General features: G+C 50.7%; 1 protein-coding gene across 1 annotated transcript in view; it reads right to left on the bottom strand.

The window, feature by feature from the left end:
- Window positions 1–298: 298 nt before the first annotated feature.
- The window catches only part of taf6 (TAF6 RNA polymerase II, TATA box binding protein (TBP)-associated factor), a 36,292-nt gene continuing 16,608 nt past the window's right edge, over window positions 299–19,982 (bottom strand). Inside the window, 5 exon segments of the mRNA XM_052044560.1 lie at window positions 299–659; window positions 10,757–10,960; window positions 14,494–14,667; window positions 17,504–17,629; window positions 18,297–18,371. Of these exon segments, the coding sequence (XP_051900520.1) occupies window positions 447–659; window positions 10,757–10,960; window positions 14,494–14,667; window positions 17,504–17,629; window positions 18,297–18,371 (792 nt within the window). The 3' untranslated portion in view covers window positions 299–446.

The raw sequence follows: 19,982 nt of genomic DNA, 5'->3' as shown, positions 1-19,982 counted from the left end.
GTATTTACACAGGTGCGCAGCGCTACCTGTAGGCAGCACTGCCAGCGGTGCATTCCCACTGGCTCACTCCCGATGTCCCGGGAATGCTTTCGAGACCTTCCCACACCCCTCGGAGAGCTGGCACACATCTTCAGCATCCCCCCCCCACCCCGCCACTCCCCTCCCCACCCACACAACACACACGGAGAGTCCCCTCCAGTGGTTCAGCCACACCGACACAGAGTCCGTCGCGCTCTCGGCTGCCGCCAGCCTCGTCCGTTTCCGCGAGCTGCCTGCACCTCGCCGTCCCCGGTCATGGGGTACGCTTTGCCGAGCTTGGCCCTCTCTTCGCCCTCCTCCACCGCAAACCCCCCACCGCGCCCCCTCCTCTGCCTCCTGGGGGCAGGGGGAGGGCCGTGAAGTAATAGAGAGAAAGGAAGAACGGGAGAAAGAGTCAGTGGAGGGGCTCACTTGGGGGAGTTGCTGTTGCTCTGGGTTTTGCTGTCCGACACCGAGGGGAGGGAGACCACGATGTATTTCTGCGTGTTGCCTGTCACTGTGCTGCTGGGCGCGGTCTGGGAGGTGGACACCAGCTTGACGATCGGCTGCACACTGGGCACGGTGGTGGTGATGGGGGACGTGCTGCCGCTCCCGCACGACGTGGTCCTCAGTGTTATCACCTGGAAGGGGGGGGGGGGGGGGGGGGGGAGAGACGGAAAGAAGGTTTGGCGACGGCCAACTGCAGCCCACGAAGGACATCGCCTTCCCAACCGTTTCTCCGTCCTGGGCGCCCCATTCACCTCCCTCCACCACCGGCGCACAGTGACTGCAGTGTGCACCTTCCGTAAAACGCACCATCCGTAAAACGCTCCTTCAACACCACTTCCCAAATCCTTATCCTGTCCTGCCGAGGACGAGCAGGGAACCCTGAGCTGGAAATATCTCACCAGTCCTTTATGGTCACTGGGTTCAGATTCTGCATCTCCTCATACAACACTGTGGGAGCACCTTCACCAGCAGGACTGCAGTGGTTCAAGGAGGCAGCTCACACCCACCTTCTCAAGGGGCAATAACTGCTGGTCTTGCCAGCAATACCCACAAGGCAATAGATAACATTATGGGAAGGATGTGGAAGCGTTGCAAAGGGTGCAGAGGAGATTTACCAGGATGCTGCCTGGTTTAGAGAGTATGGATTATGAGAAGAGACTAAGGGAGCTGGGGCTTTACTCTTTGGAGAGAAGGAGGATGAGAGGAGACATGATAAAGGTGTATACAATATTAAGAGGAATAGATAGAGTGGATAGCCAGTGCCTTTCCCAGGGCACCAATGCTCAATACAAGAGAGCGTGGCTTTAAAGTAATGGGTGGGAAGTTCAAGAGAGATATCAGAGGGAGGTTTTTTACCCAGCGAGTGGTTGGGGCATGGAATGCGCTGCCTGGGGTGCTGGTGGAGGCAGGTGCATTGGTCAAATACAAGAGATTACTAGATAAGCATATGGAGGAATTTAAAATAGAGGGATATGGGTTAGATAGTCTTAGGCGAGGTTTAAAGGTCGGCACAACATAGTGGGCCAAAGGGCCTGTATTGTGCTGTACTGTTCTATGACTCTATGATAACTAACTCTTGGATTTATAGTCTTACATCACAGACACAGGCCCTTCGGCCCACTGAGTCCGTGCCGACCATCGAGCACCCATTTACACCCATCCCATTTCATTCTCATCAACCCCACCAGGTTCTACCCCTCACTCACACACGATTTACAGCGGCCAATTAACCCATCGACTCCGTGTGTTGTTAGGATGTGGGAGGGAACCGGAGTACCCGGGGGAAACCCACGCTGTCCCAGGGAGAACGTGAAAACTCCACACGTGCACGTACACACACAAACACAGAGCGCGAGAGTCCTCAGAAGCTCCCTCCACATCTAAGGTCACGGCTGCTCCCTGATTTCCACGGTTCCCTACAGAAGTTCCCAAATTCACAGTGCCCAAACAAATCTACCGACCTCAACCTCAAATATACTTAGTGACACAACTTCTACAGTCCTCTGAATGTTCGCAGCAGGCTGCCTGAAGAGATTCCCCCTCACTTATACCTTAAAAAGTCAAAGTGCTGTTTCCTGGTTCTACAGTTCCAAGGCAGGGGGGGATCAGCCTTTCAAACGTCTACTCTACCTTGTCAAGCCCCTTAAAAGTTTTACATGTTAACCACCTTCCCATAGAGTCAGTCACGCAGCATGGAAACAGGCCCTTTGGCCCACTGGTCTGTACTATCAAGCATGGAAACCCTACTCAAGTGCCCATCAACCCCTCCTTCCCCCCCCCCCCCCCCCCCCCCCCCCCCCCCCCCCCCCACCGATTCTACCCCTCACCCACATACTGGGGGGTAATTAACAGCGGGTAATTAACCCACCGACTCCACACGTCATTGGGACGTGGGAGGAGACTGGAGAGCCCGGGGGAAACCCATGCGGTCACGAGGAGAATGTGCAAACTCCACACACACACACACACACAGCATGAGAGGTGGGGATAGAGGTGTCCAAAATTATGAGGCGCAGAGAGAATGGATAGGAGGAAACCTTCTACAGACCCAATGGCCGCCCATCTTCCTCGATTACAGCTCCTCCCACCCTGACTCTCACAAGGATGCGATCCCTTTTCCTCAATTTCTCTGCCGCATCTGCTCCCAGGATGAGGCTTTCCACTCCAGGACATCCGAGATGTCCAACTTCTTTACTAACCGTGGCTTCCCCCCAAATGAGGTCGAGAGAGCTCCCACCCGCATCTCTGCCATTTCCCGCACCTCCGCTCTCACCCCCACCCCTCCCAGACCCAACAGGGATACGGTCCCCCTTATCCTCACATCTCAGCCCATCAGCCTATGTATCCAACACGTCATTCTCCGCCCGCCATCTCCAACGGGACCCCACCACCAAGCATAGCTTCCCCTCCCCATCCTTTTCTGCCTTTCACGGGGACCGCTCTCTCTGCGACTCCTTAGTTCACTCCACCCCCCTCCCCCCCCACCCCAGGAACTTTCCACTGCCCCTGCACCACCTCCATCCAGGGACCCAAACAGTCCTTTCACCTGCACCTCCCGTAATATCATCGACTGCATTCGGTGCTCCAGGTGTGCCCTCCTCTACACTGGGGAGACCAAACGCAGACTAGGTGACTGTTTCGCCGAACACCTGCGCTCCGTCCGTAACCGCGACCTGCACCTCCCCGTTGCCGGTCACTTCAACTCCCCCCTCCCACACTATCACTGATATGTCAGTCCTCGGCCTCCTCCACTGCCGGGAGAATTCCAAACGCAAACTGGAGGAACAGCACCTCATTTTCCATCTTGGAACCTTGCAGCCTAACGGCATGAACATTGAATTCTCCCACATTAAGTAATCCTCACCCCCCCTTCCCCACACCCCCCCTACTCCCCCACCCCCCCACCGTGCTTCTTCTCTTCCCTTTCCCAGCCTCTCTTTTTTCTACCTTTTTTCCTCTTTCTCTCCTTACCTGTGACCCCTCCCCCGGTGGATCTGCTCTCCCCTCCTCCCCGCACCTGCCCATCACCATCTCTTACCTGCATCTACCTATCCCCACCCTGTGCCCACCCTACCTCCCCCCTTTTGTCCACCCACCACTGCTCTGCTTTTCCCTCCTATATATCGGGCTTCCCCTTTTCCTATCTTCAGTTCTGAAGAAGGGTCCTGACCCGAAACGTTGACCGCCTGCTTTTCTCCACGGATGCTGCCCGGCCTGCTGAGTTCCTCCAGTGTTTTTCATCCAGGAGGAAACCTTTCCCCATAGCAGAGGTAGCTAAAACTAGAGGGCATGGGTTTAGGGTTAGGGGTCAGAGATTAATAGAGGGGATCTGAGGAAGAACCTTTATATCCAAAATCTGCCTGAGGGGGTGGTGGAGGTAGAGACTCTCATGACATTTAAGAAGTACCTAGACAAGCCCTTGAGTCTCAAGGCATCATAAACTTGAGCCAAGTGCTGGAAAATGGGATGGGTGTAGATGTGTCCTTAATGGTCAGCATGGATATGATGGGCTGAAGGGCCTGACTCTGTGCTGTATGTCTCTACGACTCAATAATTCCCTATGGCTGCACAACTTCTTTCCCCAGACCCTCAACAAACCCCACCTCTAAAACCATAGAACACTACAGCACAGAAAACAGGCCAGTCGGCCCTTCTAGTCTATGCCAAAACTTTATTCCGCTAGTCCCATTGACCTGCACCCAGTCCATAACCCTCCAGACCTCTCCCGTCCATGTATCTATCCAATTTATTCTTCAAACTTAAGAGTGAGCCCGCATTTACCACCACAGATGGCAGCCCATTCCACACTCCCACCACTCTGAGTGAAGAAGTTCCCCCTAAACCTTTCCCCTTTCACCCCAAAGCCACGTCCTCTTGTACTTCTCTCTCCAAATCTACATGGAAAGAGCCTACTCACATTTACTCTGTCTATACCCCTCATAATTTTGTAAACCTCTATCAAATCTCCCCTCATTCTTCTACGCTCCAAGGAATAAAGTCCTAACCTGTTCAATCTTTCCCCGTAACTCAACTCCTGAAGACCCGGCAAAACTAAAACAAAAATACGTGATGTCAAGTTACAGCCGTACAAGACGTTGGTAAGACCACGTTGGAGTATAGAGAGAGAGCGAGAGAGAGAGAGAGAGTGTGTGTGTGTGTGTGTGTGTGTGTGTGTGTGTGTGTGTGTGTGTGTGTGTGTGTGTGTGTGTGTGTGTGTGTGTGTGTGTGTGGAGTTTGCACGCTCTCCGTGACATGTTTCCCCCAGGTGCTCCGGTTCCCTCCCAAATCCCAACGAAGTGTGGGGTCAGTGGGTTAAATGGCTGCTGTAAATTGCGCCCTTCGTGTACTAGTGTGTGGGTGAGGGATAGGGTATTAAATAGAATTAGTGTAGTTGGGTGCTTGATGACAGCACATACTCAGTGGGGCGAAGGGCCTCTCTCCATGCTGTGTCAGTCTATGACTCCCCCAGCTTGGAGGGATGGTGGGGGGGTCTTGGCATTAATACCAATCTCTGCCTCAGATAGGGCTCTCCTGTTTGCTGAGCTTTGGTCAGGTGGTGCAGTGTGGGTCAACTCCCAAGGTGGGGGGTGGGGGTGGATGCTCGGTGTGAGAGTGCGTGGGGGCCATTACTTCGCCAGCAGCACCCGATCCCCTCTCCCGCACCCACCGCCTTGGCCCGTTTCTGCTCACCTGCTGAGTGCTGGAGCTGCCGGAGCTCGAGGACATCACGATGTAGTTGGTCGGAGATGGGGACGACTGCGTCGGGGTGGAGGGCCGGGTCAGGAGCGTCTGCATGGGCAGTGTGATGGAGCTGGGCACCTTGAAGATGCTGGTGGTGGTCGAGGGCTGTGATGACTGCGGGCTCTGGGGGACGGTCAGCAGGGGCCTGGGCTGCAGCACACAAACAGGCGGGTTAGCGGCAGTCTCCTGCGTCAACACCCACTCCCTCCCAGAGAAGGCCAACACCCCGTGGGACTGGAATCACAGAAACTGCGGACGGCAGATCCCCTTTCCTGAAGGACACCGAGTGCTGGATGGCTTCCATGGTTACCGACCCTGCCTCTTTATTCCAGGAACATCTCACTAACTGGACTTAACCGCCAAGTTTACATCATTAGTCGGAGCCCGGATTATCAGCCCAGTGCACACTCCCCCCGGGTTACGATTGCCTGACTTACTTAGTGAGCTCCCATGATATTATTAAAAGTCGAGAGATCGAGTTTAAGAGCCGCGAGGTAATGATGCAGCTCTATAAAACTCTGGTTAGACCACACTTAGAGTACTGTGTCCAGTTCTGGTCGTTTCATTACAGGAAGGATGTGGAAGCGTTGGAAAGGGTGCAGAGGAGATTTACCAGGATGCTGCCTGGTTTAGAGAGTATGCATTATGAGGAGAGACTAAGGGAGCTCGGGCTTTACTCTTTGGAGAGAAGGAGGATGAGAGGAGACATGATAGAGGTGTACAAAATATTAAGAGGAATAGATAGAGTGGACAGCCAGCACCTCTTTCCCAGGGCACCAATGCTCAATACAAGAGGGTACGCCTTTAAAGTAATGGGTGGGAAATTCAAGGGAGATATCAGAGGAAGGTTTTTTAACCAGAGAGTGGTTGGGGCATGGAATGTGCTGTCTGGGGAGGTGGTGGAGGCAGGTACATTGGTCAAATTCAAGAGATTGCTAGATAAGCATACTATATGAAGGATTTTAAAATACAGGGATATGTGGGAGGAAGGGGTTAGATAGTCTTAGGTGAGGTTTAAAGGTCGGCACAACATTGTGGACCAAAGGGCCTGTATTGTTCTATGTTCTAAATTCAGAATTTCAACGTACGTACACAGATCAGTACAGCACAGAAGCTTCGGCCACAACGTCCGCACTGAACACGATGCCAAATTAAACTAAATCTCTCCTGCCTGCACGTGATCCACATCCCTCCACTCCCTGCATATTCATGTATCTGTCTAACAGCCTCTCAAACTATTGTATCTGCCTCCACCACCACCCCTGGCGGTGTATTCAAGCACCCACCACTCGTGTTTAAAAAAAGTTGCCCCGCGCATCTCCTTCAGACTTTCCCCCTCACACCTTAAAGCTGTGCTCTCTAGTGTTTGACAATTTTACCCTGGGAAAAAGATTCTATCAACCCTATCTACAGGGCATAGAATGCTACAGCATAGTACAGGCCGTTCGGCCCACAATGTTGTGCCAACATTATATCCTACTCTAAGATCTGTCTAACCCTTCCCTCCCACATAGCCCCCTATTTTTCTATCTAAGAGTCTCTTAGGTGTTCCCAATGTATCTGTCCCACAACCTCTGCCGGCAGTGCGTTCCACGCACCCACCACTCTCTGTGTAAAAACACCCCTAATATCCCCCTTATACCTTCCTCCAATCACCTTAAAATTATGTCCCCTCGTGTCAGCCATTGTCGCCCTGTGATTCTCAGTTTTGTTTCTCACAAAGTGATTCCCACGAAGTGAAAATCACGATTCTCATGATTTTATAGCAACACACACGCAGCATCTATGGAGGGAAATGAACAGTTGACGTTTTGGACTGAGACCCTTCATCTGCACTGCTGATCTTGTGTCCTGATTTTATAAACTTCTATCAGGTGGTGGTGTAAGTATACGATAGACGTTTTAAGAGGCTCTATTACATGTAGATAGGCACATAAACATGTAAAATAGAGGGACATGGACCATATGCAGGCAGAAGGGATTAGGTGTCATTGGCTTAATTTGAGACACAAGGCACTGCAGATGCTGGAATCTGCAGCAACAAACAATCTGCTGGAGGAACTCAGCGGGTCGAGCAGCATCTGTGGGAGGAAAGGAATTGTCGACGTTTCCAGTTGAAACCCTGCATCAGGACTGAGAGTGGAGAGGGGGAGATGGCTGGTACAAAGAGGAGAAGGGGAGTGGCGAGAAATGACTGGTGAACTGAGGAGACAGTGGCAGGTGAAGGATAGATGGAGGCAGAGAGAGAAAGAGGGGTAAATGGAGAGAAAACCAGATGGAACGAGGTGGGAGGAGGGGAGTGTGAAGACAGGACACAGCTGCTGGAGGGAGATAAGCAGGAACACAAAGGGCTCCCAGTGCTGGACTCTGATAAGTAAAAGGAGGTGAGAATGGGAACCATGAGGGGAGAGGTGAAGTGGCTTAATTAGTTTGGCACAAAATGGTGGGTTGAATGGCCTGCTCCTGTGCTGTATTGCTCGATCGTTCAAACTCCACACACAGACAGCACCAGAGGTCAGGATCGAACCTGCGTCGCTGGAGTCATAGAGTTATACAGCACAGAAACAGGCCCTTCGGCCCAACCCGTCCATGTCAATCTGAGCTTGTCCCAGTTGCCTGCGTTTGGTCCATAATCTTTGAATATTTTTAACAGAGGTAGATAGATTCTTGATAAGCCATGGGTGTACAGAGTTGAAGTTACACTATTGACATAAAATGCCGATAATATGCTACCCAACTATTTGGAAATCCTGACGGTTCAGCATTTGGCTCAGCAGCTGATGTTTACCACACTCCTTTCTGACTCACTGGGGTTCCTGCCCTCTCTTTAAACTCGACCCCATTTCCAGCACTCTCTTCAAGAGTCTTCCAGGTCCCTTTGTGGAGTCATGCCACTGTGCTAACTGACCAGAGCTACAGAGTGTTGACAGAGAGCAGACAGACAGATGGACAACAGCAGTGACCATCTCTCCCCTGCCTCGGAGGCGAGCGATTCTGCAGATGCTGGAATCTGAAGCCACACACACACACACACACACACACACACACACACACACAAAATGTTGGACGAACTCAGCAGCATTTCTGGAGGAAAATAAACAGTTGACGTTTTGGGTCAAGACCCTTCATCAGGACTCTGCCCTTACTCCATCTCTTACGCAGTTTAAAAGCACAAGGATAAGAAGGGATCAGAGAGAGGGGGAACGTTGGCCGTGTGCCATCTACAGGAGGAATTGGAAACTGTTACGCTGCTGGTTACAATTAAACATTTCCCCCCTTGCTTGGAAATGAAGGCTTGGTTGGACCGTATTCAGGAGTACATGCACTGCTGTGGTTTTAAAGGGCCAGGGCGCCGGGAAAGCACGAACAAACTCAGCACAGATGTTATCAGAACTTGCAGCAAATGCTGAGCCTTTGCTCCAACCTTCCGCAACCCTGCTATCCAGCTCCACTGGCTCGGTGGTACTGCGAACAAACTAGGGTCGTCCCGACTGGTTCACCAGAGCCAAGTGGCCTTTTAAGTTGGTGGAGGTGATTTGAAGTTCTTTCTGGAATGATCCGGGCTCCTGTGACCAATTGTAAACACCGTGGCTTCTGTGCAAAGACAGGCTGCCCGTGCAAGGGGGAGGGCAAATGCAGACCAGAAGGATCAGCACCTCATGTTCTGCCTGGGTAGTCTACAACCCGAGGGCGTGAACACTGCTCCCCCCATCACTCTGCTTCCTTCCCCTCCACCCACTCCATCTGCCCAGCACCCCCCCCCCCCCCCGTTCCCATCTGCCCTCCCCACCTCCCTCACTTGATTTCATGCTCCACCTTCCTCCTATCAGATCCCTCACCTGCTGCCCTCTGTTACCTCCACCTATCACCTCCCGGCCTCTGTCGCTAACTCCACCCCTCCCTCCTCCGTCTGCCTATCACCTCCCCCTCACCTGGATCCACCTCTCACATAGAACATTACAGCACAGTCCAGGCCCTTCAGCCCACAATGTTGTGCTGACATTATATCCTGCTCTAAGATCCATCTAACCCTTCCCTCCCACATAGACACATGAATGATAGAGAAATGGAGGGCTATCTAAGAGTCTCTTAAATGTCCCTGATGTATCTGCCCCCACAGCCTCTGCAGGCAGTGCGTTCCACACACCCACCGCTCTCTGTGTAAAAAACCTACTCCTGACGTCCCCCTTATACCTTCCTCCAATCACCTTAAAATTATGTCCCCTCGTGTTAGCCATTGTCGCCCTGGGAAAAAGTCTCTGACTGTCCACTCGATCTATGCCTCTTATCATCTTGTACACCTCGATCAAGTCACCTCTCATGCTCCTTCTCTCCAAAGAGAAAAGCCCCAGCTCACTCAATCTATCCTCATAAGACATGCTCTCCAATCCAGGCAGCGTCCTGATAAATCTCCTCTGCACCCTCTCTAAAGCTTCCACATCCTTCCTATAATGAGGTGACCAGAACTGAACATGATACTCTAAGTGTGGTCTGACCAGAGTTCTACAGAGCTGCAACATCACCTCACGGCTCGAACTCAATACCCCGACCAATGAAGGCCAACGCTCCATACGCCTTCTTAACAACCCTATCGACCTGCGTGGCAACCTTGAGGGATCTATGGATGTGGACCCCAAGATCCCTCTGTTCCTCCACATTGCTAAGAGTCCTGCCACTAACCTTGTATTCTGCCTTCAAATTCGATCTCCCGAGGTGTATCACTTCACACATATCCGGGTTTAACATCACACGTCACCTGTCAGCTCTTGCCTCGCCCTTCCCCCTCACCTCTCTATACTGGCCATCTCCCCTCTACTCTTCCAATCCAGGCGAAGGGTCTTGACTCGAAATGTCGACTGTCCATTTCCCTCCACAGATGCTGCCCGACCCGCTGAGTTCCTCCAGCAGCTCGTTTTTTTTTGCTCCAGATTCCAGCATCTGCGGTCTCCGTGCCCCCACTACCTTCCTGTCTGCTTTTGGTACCAGATTTGAACAGGTACCAGATCTCCTCATTGAAGTCACCCTTCCTATTGGAGGATACAAGTCTCCCCAACAAACAGAGGGACTCACTGGGGAACCCGCGGCCTTGTTCGGGGACAGGGGGGCCTTGTAGTTGGAAATTCAGCACCCCCTAAACAGCTTGAAACTCTTTCGTCCAGCACCCTTGGGTCCTGACCAGTGCTGGACCACAGAAAATGCCTCTGATCATCTTCCTCTGAGCCGGAGAACTGTTCTAGACTGCTACATCAGGGATGTAGTTGTAGAAGGATTCATAGAAAGCCTCCACTCTCCCAAAATCCAGAACGTCCTCTGGAGGAAGCCAATATTATGCTGTGCCCCTCCCTGGGCTGACACGGTGTGGGACTTCCCAACAGCAATGACACAATCTCTGCCTCTCTCCTCCCGGGACATTTTCACAGCAACACTTTTGGTTATTACTACGGGAAGGCCGAAGGTAAAGCACCGCCCTCTCTGATGAGGCGCTCACCTGCTGCGTTGTGGAGGAGCCGGAGGCTGACGACATCATGATGAATTTGGTGGGAGGTGGCGAGGGTTGGGTGGGGGTCGATGGACGGGCAGAGACCAGGGTCTGCATAGGCAGCGTGATGGAGCTGGGCACCTTGATGATGCTGGGCGACCGCGACGTCTGCGTGGTCTGGGGAGCCTGCGAGATGGTGAGGGTGGGCCGAGGCTGCAAAGCAAGGACACGATTAAGGCTCTGCCACCTGAGGCACTGAACCATAGAGTCACATAGCATAGAAACAGGCCCTTCGGCCCAACTCGTCCGTGCTACCCAACATTCCCATCTGCCCACATCCCTCTAAACCTTTCCTATCCATGTACCTGTCCAAGTGTCTTTTAAATGTTGTTAATGTACTTGCCTCAGCCACTTCCTCTGGCAGCTCGTTCCATACACGGACCACCCTCTGGGTGAAAAAGTTTCCCGTCGGGTTCCTATTAAATCTCTCCCCTCTCACCCTAAACCTGTGCCCTCTAGTCCTTGATTCCCCAACCCCGGGAAAAAGTCTGTGCGCATTCACCCTGTCTATGCCCCTCATGATTTTATCCACCTCTATAAGGTCACCCCTCATTCTCCTACGCTCCAATGAAGAAGTCACAACCTCTCTCCATAACTCAGTCCCTCGAGTCCTGGCAACATCCTTGTAAATCTCCTCTGCACTTTTCCAGCGTAATGGCATCTTTTCTACAGCAGAGTGACCGAACCTGAACACAATGTCCGAATGCGGCCTCACCAATGTCCTGTACAACTGCAACATAACCTCCCAACTTCTATACTCAGTGCCCTGACCAATGAAGGCTGGTGTGCCAAGAGCTTTCTTCACCACCCTGTGTACCTGTGACACCACTTTCAGGGAACCATGTACTTGTACTCCTAGGTCCCTCTGTTCTACAACACTCCCCAGGGCCCTGCCGTTCACTGTGAAAGTCCTACCCTGGTTTGTCTTCCCAAAATGCACACAGAGATCGGCTACTCACTCGCCCTATGAAGAATCACACAGCTATATAACCCCCAGTAGTCGTGCAGCACAGAAACAGGGCTTTCGGCCCACCATGTCCATGCTGTATCCATCTACACTATAGGTCTGTTGCCTTCTATGCCTTGGCAAATCAAGTGCCTAGAATATAGAACAGTACAGCACAGGAGCAGGCCCTTCGGCCCACAATGTTGTGCTGAACTAATTAAACTAGTAATTAAAAGTCGAACTAGACTAATCCCTTCTGCCTGCACAAGGTCCATCTCCCTCCATTCTCTGCACATTCATGTGCCTGTCTAAGAGCCCCTTAAACCCCTCTATCGTATCTGCCACCACCACCACCCCTGGCAGCCCGTTCCAGGCATCCACCACTCTCTGCGTAAAAAAAACCTGCCCCGCACATCTCCTTTGAACTTACCCCCCTCACCTTAAATGTATGCCCTCTAGTATAAGACATTTCGACCCTGGGAGAAAGGTACTGTGTGTCTATCTGTGCCCCTCATAATCTTATAAACCTTTATCAGCTCCCCTCAGCCTCCGATGCTCCAGAGAAAACAACCCAAGTTTATCCAACCTCTCCTTATAGCCCATGCCCTCTAATCCAGGCAGCATCCTGGTGACCCTCTTCTGCACCCTCTCCAAAGCCTCCACATCCTTCCTACAATGGAACGACCAGAATTGAATGCAATACTCCAGATGTAGCCTAACCAGAGTTTTATAAAGCTTGTCTGCATATTTCTTAAATGTGAGAGTCTCTGCCTCCACCACCCCCACCAGGCAGTGATTCCAACACCCTCTAGGTGGAAAAAAATTCCCCCTGAGATTCCCTCTACACCTCCTATCTCCCATCTTAACCAATGCCCTTTTGTCTGACCAAGGGAAAAAAGACTACCATGTACCCCCCTCATAATTTTAGACACACCTATCAGGCTCCAGAGAAAGCAAACCTAGACTACCCAGTCACCCCTTGTACTGGCATGCTCTAATCCAGGCAACATCCTGGTGAACCTTCTCTGCACTCTCTCCAGCGCAACCGCATCTTTCCTGTAGTGTGGCGACCAGAATTGCAGACAGTACTCCAAACGTGGTCTGCCCGATGTTTCTTTCTTTTTACAATTCTTTTATTAATTCCACATAGAGAATACAGAGTACATGAATCAGAAAAAAATAGAATATTACTGAGTACATTGTCTTGAATCACACTTAAAATCACAATACCCCATAATGGTAATCAACAATGATTATTAATAATGATTAAATTGCAATAATTTTATTATTAAAAAAATCTAAACCCACTACTAAGACTGAAGCTGTTTGGTAAAGAAAGAAAGACAGACAAAGAGAAACCCTCATCACATAATGATACCAGCCAACATCTGTACTTTAATCACCAAATCAAAGGTTTTGAAAGTAGTTCAAAAAAGGTCCCCAAAATGTTTGAAAGTCTAAGTTAGGATCAGAAATTGAACAACAGATCTCTAAATTTAGGTATGACATAACATCACGTAACCATTGAACAACTGAACAGCCCAATGTTTTATAAAGTCCTAGCTCTTATATCCTTTGTCATGGTCGATGGGTGCTTTTAGCATGTCTTAAGAGGGGCAAAAGGGTGAAGAGAACAAATGGAATCTCTGTGATCGGGTGGAGACCAAAGTTGTCCAGGTGATACAAATACTGTAGCTGCCATCTAGATGATGGTGAACCCCAAACCTACGGACCACCTCTTGCACTACCATGGACTTGCTTCTAATTCTGTTTCTTTTTGCACTAATGTCCTGTTTTTTTTTCTTCACTGTCTTGTATAATTTAGGTATTATTTATGTTCTGTGTTGTTGTTATCTGTACCTACGTGCCTGTGATGCTCCTACAAAAGCAAGTTTTTCACTGTACCTGTACCTCACCATACGTGTGCACATGACAATAAACAACTTGACTCGAGGGCAAACGTCACATTAGCCTCCCTTGTTGACCTTATCCACCTGTGCTGCCACTTTCAGGGGTCTATGGGTGTAACCCACAGTCCCTCTGCTCATCAGTACTCCTTATGGCCCTACCATTTACTGTGTACATAATCCCTTTGTTTGCTTTATTCTGTACAATTCCATGATTGATATTGTGAGATTAATCCAAGTCAGACAACGTTGCCCCGATGTACAACTCCTAGACCAGTGCCTGCAGTGCTCCAGCCCCAACCTTTTAGCTCGAGGTGATAGAGTCATACAGCACGGAAACAGGCCCTTTGGCTCAACTGGTCCATGCCGACCAAGATGTCCCATTTGCCAGCATTTGGCCGATAACCTTCTATACCTTTCCTATCCATGTACCTGTCCAACAGGACAGTTGCTAATGTTCACCTTATCTCCAGAACAAATAAACTTCATTCTAGTCCATGATTACTTGAATATAGGACAGAGAGCACGGCCACCAAACATCCATTTACACTGATCCTATATTAATCCCATTTAACTCTTGCCACATTCCCATCAGCTCCCCCCAGATTCTACCCCTCACCCACACACACTAAGGGGGCAATTTACAGCGGCCAATTAACCCACCGACCCGCACGTCGTTGGGATGTGGAAGGGAACCAGAGCACACAGGGAGAACGTGCAAATTCCACACACACACAACCCCGGAGGTCAGGATCGAACCCAGGTCTCTGGAGCTGTGAGGCAGCGGCTCTATCCGCTGCGCCACTGGGCTGCCCGCAGTTGTTGCGCCTTACCTGCGTGATGGTCAGTGTGGTCCTGTTCACCTGCTGCGCCTGCATAGCTGCCTGCGCACGAGCCTTCACCACGTGAGTGCACAGCATGGGGCCCAGGTAGCCGTAGTCTGTCTTGTAGGACTCCTGGTTGTCCGGAGGCGAGCGAACCTTCGCCACGACGGGCGCGCAGTGTTTCTGGAAAAGAAACAATGCAAAGGAAGGAAGGAAGGGGAGATGGCAGCAGATTCAACGTCAATTCTCCCTGAGGGCATTGGGAAAATACGTGGGAGGGAACCAAGTGTGGGACCATCATACACAAAAGACAAACTTAGTGCGTGAGTACAGCTGGTAATTCCAAGGGCAAACAGACTTCATTACAAAGGGGCTAGTAAATTTGGTAAATCGGTTTATTGTTGTCACATGTACTGAAGTACAGTGGAAAACTTTGTTTTGCGTGCCATCTATACAGATCATTTTATCACATCAGTACATCGAGGTAATACAAGGGAAAAGCAATAAAATTGTACAGTTTAGGCTGCTTTATTTTAGGTGGGATGATACAGTCATAGTTATAGTGTCATCAGCATGGAAACAGGTCCTTCGGCCCAACTGGTCCATGCTGACCAAGGCACCCATATAAGCTAGTCCCATCTGCCAGCAATTGGCCCATATCCCTCCAAACCTTTCCTATCCGTGTACCTGTCCAAGGGTCTTTCAAAAGTTGTTATTGTACCTGCCTCAACAGCTTCCTCTGGCAGCTCATTCCATATACTCACCACCCTGTGTAAAAAAAAAAGTTGCCCTTCAAGTTCCTATTAAATCTTTCCCCTCTCACCTTAAACCTCTGCCCTCTCGTTCTTGATTCCCTAACCCTGGGAAGAAGACTGAGTGCATTCACCCTGTCTATGCTCCTCATGATTTTATACATCTCACCCGTCTCCTATGCTCCAAGGGAAAAATGTCCCAGCCTGTCCAACTTCTCCCTATAACTCACTCTTGAGTCCTGACAACATCCTTGTAAGTTTATTTTATTGTAAATCTATTTTCCTATAGCAGGGTGACCAAAACTGAGCACAATACGGCCTCACTGGCACCTTGTACAACTGCACCAGCAGCTTGTACAACTATTCTTGCACTGAGGACAGTTACTGGGTTGATTCCTGGAATAATGGGTTGTCTTAAATGAAAGGTTGAGCAGGTTGGGTCTGTAGTCAATGGAGTTGAGAATAATGAGGTGACCTTATTAAGATTCTAAGGGGGATTGACTTGTGGATGTAGAGAGGATGGTTTCCCCCAGCAAGGGAATCTAGAACTAGGGGACAACAGCTTTAGTTAAGTTAAGGGTAGTGGATCTTTGGAAATCTCTACTAGCTGTGGATACATTCAAGGCCAAGGTGGTCAAGTTTTTAAGTTTGTAGTGGAATCGAGGGGGGTTATGGACAGGCAGGCAAGGCCACTATCCGATCAGCCATCTTACTGAATAGGCCAGCAGGAAAGAAGGGCTGAGTGGCCCACTCCTGCTCCTATTCCAGAGCAGAGAGTGTGTCGTTACTTGGAGAACTCTTTCAAAGACCAGCGCGGCCCCGTTAAGCCCAATAGATTCATTTCTTTTCTAAATTAAGAGTCGCCAACCTTCATGAATCAGGTCTTGGGCACCAACCTGTCTTTCCCCCCCACTTCCCCCTCCCATTTTCCCTCATTCCTGTGACCCCACTCACCCCTTCTTTCCTCTCCCCCACCCTCATGACCTGCTTACTACCTCCCTCCTATTCCCCACCTCCTTCCCTTTATTCCATGGTCTCCTGTCCTCTCCTACCGGATTCCTCCTTCTTCAGCCCTCTGCCTCTTCTACCTCTCAGCCTCTTGCATCATTCCCTTTCTTCCCCATGCCCCTCCCACCCGCCTACCTTCTTCCCCCGGCTCACCCATCACCTTCCAGCTCATGCTCCTCCCCACCCTTTTATCCTGGCTTCTGCCCTCTTCCTTTCCAGTCCCGACGAAGGGACTCGATCTGAAATGTCGACTGTTTATTTGCCTCCATAGATGCTGCCTGACCTGCTGAGTTCCTCCAGCATTTTGTGTGTGTGGGGCTTCAACCAGAGAGGGCTTCCAGTGCAGGGGATTTCAGGAAGAATGTTGGAGGAGACGCCAGAGGGATTTATCAGGAGAAGCAGGATGTGGGACATTGGACATGCTGGGAGTGTTGTCCTTGAAACAAGTAGAGGTTCAACAAACAGATGCTTGAAATGGTGACAAACAGTGACTGGCTGGGTCAGGAGAAAGGTTTCCCACTGGCAGAAACAGGACGGAGACTTGCATTAACTGGGAAAAGTGACGGAGGGGAGGAGGAGCTCTCCTCGCTCAGCGAGTCCTTGAGCTGCGGACTGCACTACATGAAAGGCCAGGGGGAGGCAGGTCCAGTCCAGCAGCAACTTTTAACAAGGAGCTGGATCAACGATTGGAAAGACATAAATATGTAGGGGTGAAGGGAAAGAGCCGGGGGAGTGGGACTAACCAGACAGCTCCTTCGCAGAGCTAGGACAGGCAGAGGCCGGTGGGGGGGGTTACAGAGACAGGGAGGGGTGTAGGGGAGGGAGGGGGGGTTACAGAGACAGGGAGGGGTGTAAGGGAGGGAGGGAGGGGGTTACAGAGGTAGGAGTGTGGGGGTGTTTTTACAGAGATGGGGGTGGGGTGGGATGGGATGGGGGTGGGGTGGGATGGGATGGGAGTGGGGTGGGATGGGATGGGTTGGGTTGGGGTGGGGGATGGGGGGAAGCTCCTTTGGTTAGAACAGAGAAGTGTACAGCACAGGAACAGGCCCTTTGGCCCACGATGGTGTGCTGAACTGATTAAACGCCTGACTAATCCCTTCTCCCTACACAACGTCCATATCCCTCCATTCTCTGCACATTCAGGTGCTTATCTAAGAGCCTTTATTGTATCTGTGAGCACGGAGTCCTTTGTCTTTCTGCTGACCCTATCTCAGGAGGCTTGGCCAACACAAAACCCAGTTCCATCTGGGCTTACTTACCAGCAGTAAACTCTGTACGTGGTCAGCTCCTATCCTGTCGATGTTGCTGACGACCGGTCCGTCCAGCACCACTCGGATCCGCTCACCTTCTATCTGCAACCTCTGGATAATCAGAGTCTTGATTACCTGTTTGGGAGGGAGTTTGGTCAACCGGAGAGCTCCAGACGGAGGAGATGTGGCTGCAGTGTGCACCGTCTACTAAACACACTCTCCCAGGCTGCTCCAACAGCACCTCACAAACCCAGGGCTGTTACCACTAGGAGGGACAAGGGCAGCAGGGGTATACCACCACCTGCAGGTTCCCCTCCCAGTCACACACCATCCCGACTTGGAACCATCTCGCTGTTCCTTCACCGTCACTGGGTCTAAATCCCGGAACTCCCTTCCCACCAGCACCGTGGGAGATCCTTCACCAGAAGGACTGCAGCGGTTCGAGGAGGCAGCTCACCCTTACCTTCTCAAGGGGCAGTTAGGAATGGGCAGTAAATGCTGGTCCAGGTCCCGCAAGTTAAAATAACTGGGGTGCGAATCTGGCACTTTGGTCACTTTCTTGTTAATCTTAATAAAGCTGAGGGGGCAGATGAAAAATAGTGAGATAAACGGAAGAGAATTTGGGAATAATTGCACGTACAGTGTGCACCTCCATGCATATATCCTAGTGAACTAATTTTGGAGACATTTTAAGGTTTAGAATAGGTAAGGACTCAAGTCTCTGGAGATACACAGCCCAAGGTGTCATGCTCCCCAGGGGCTGAGCCGACTTTTTCTGGTAGGTTTTTAAGGGAACACTTACGTCGTGGCCAAGTTCCGCCAACCCAGCGATGCAACCGTACCGGGTAGTCCAGGGGGTTTTATCGTCCAACCAGCTCTGAAATCAGACAGGAAAGGCCAGGTTATGCAGAGAAAGCTAAACGGAGCAGGCTCAAGAACTGCGCTGATCGGGGAAGAGGTTGCAGATAAGTAGAGTACAGAGGGCTCCAGATGCTTTTGGGTACGTCACCAAAGACTTACAAATTTCTACAGATGTGCGGTGGGGAGCATTCTGACTGGTTGCATCACCACCTGGTATGGAGGCTCCAACGCCCAGGATCGCAAGAGGCTGCAGAGGGTTGTAGACTCAGCCAGCTCCATCACGGACACAACCCTCCCCTCCATCGAGGACATCTTCAAGAGGCGGCGCCTCAAGGCGGCGGCGACCCTCACCACCCAGGACATACCCTCTTCTCATTACTACCACCAGGGAGGAGGTACAGGAGCCTGAAGACCCACACTCCACGATTTAGGAACAGCTTCTTCCCCTCCGCCATCAGATTTCTTAACAGTTCATAAACCCAATCTTGTTTTATTGCACTATTTATTTTTGTAACTTATGTCTTTGCACTGTACTGCTGCCACAAAATTTCACACGATATAAGTCAGTAATAATAACTCGTATGCGTGAGAGTGACATCCCAACAACACACAGACGCACAGGTCCAATTAACCCAGATACTATAAGTTGCTACTTAGTGTTGGTAGGCGGTAAAAGAATCAAAGGGGAGTGGATGGGCAAGCTTGAGATATTAAGATGCAGAGCTACAGGCAAAGAAGTGGAATGGGATTCTCTGACGGTTTCAGATTTCGTAACATCTGGAGTTTTCCAATGCTGGGAGCTGACAGGGACCTGATGGGCCAAATGGCCTCCTGTGTCACAATAAGTACATTCAATTGTAACGCTTGACCTCTCACGCTAGGATAGACTCTGGAAGTGCCGAGCGACACGACAAGACCTGCAACACCGTAGGGAGTCCGATTAAACAAGGTCAGGCAGTCAACACAAAGTGGAGTCCATCACGGACACCAGCCTCCCCTCCATGGACTCTGTCTATACCTCTTGCTGCCTTGGTGAAGCAGCCAGCATAATCAAAGACCCCACCTTTTCGGGTCATCCCCTCTTCTCTCCTCTTCCATCAGGTAGAAGATACAGGAGCCTGAGGGCACGTACCACCAGGCCCAAGGACAGCTTCTACCCCACTGTGATAAGACTATTGAACGGTTCCCTTATACGATCAGATGGACTCTGACCTCACGACCTACCTTGTTATGACCTTGCACCTTATTGTCTACCTGCACTGCACTTCCTCTGTAGCTGTGACACTCTACTCTGTACTGTTATTGTTTTTACCTGTACTACATCAATGCACTCTGTACTAACTCAATGTAACTGCACTGTGTAATGAATTGACCTGTACCTCGGTACAAGTGACAATAATAAACCAATACCAATAATCAGGGACCACTCCTACCCTGGTCATTCTCTCTTCTCCCCCCTCCCATCGGGCAGAAGATACAAAAGCTTGAGAACATGTACCATCAGACTCAAGGACAGCTTCTATCCCACTGTTATCAGACTCTTGAACGGATCTCTCAAATGCTAAAAGATGAACTCAAAATCTCTCAGAAGACAGAACAGTACAGCACAGGGAAAGGCCCTTCAGCC

The sequence above is a fragment of the Pristis pectinata genome, chromosome 37 (assembly GCF_009764475.1).
Source record: "Pristis pectinata isolate sPriPec2 chromosome 37, sPriPec2.1.pri, whole genome shotgun sequence".
NCBI classification, from domain to species: Eukaryota; Metazoa; Chordata; class Chondrichthyes; order Rhinopristiformes; family Pristidae; genus Pristis; species Pristis pectinata.
This window is presented reverse-complemented; position numbering and strand designations above follow the sequence as displayed.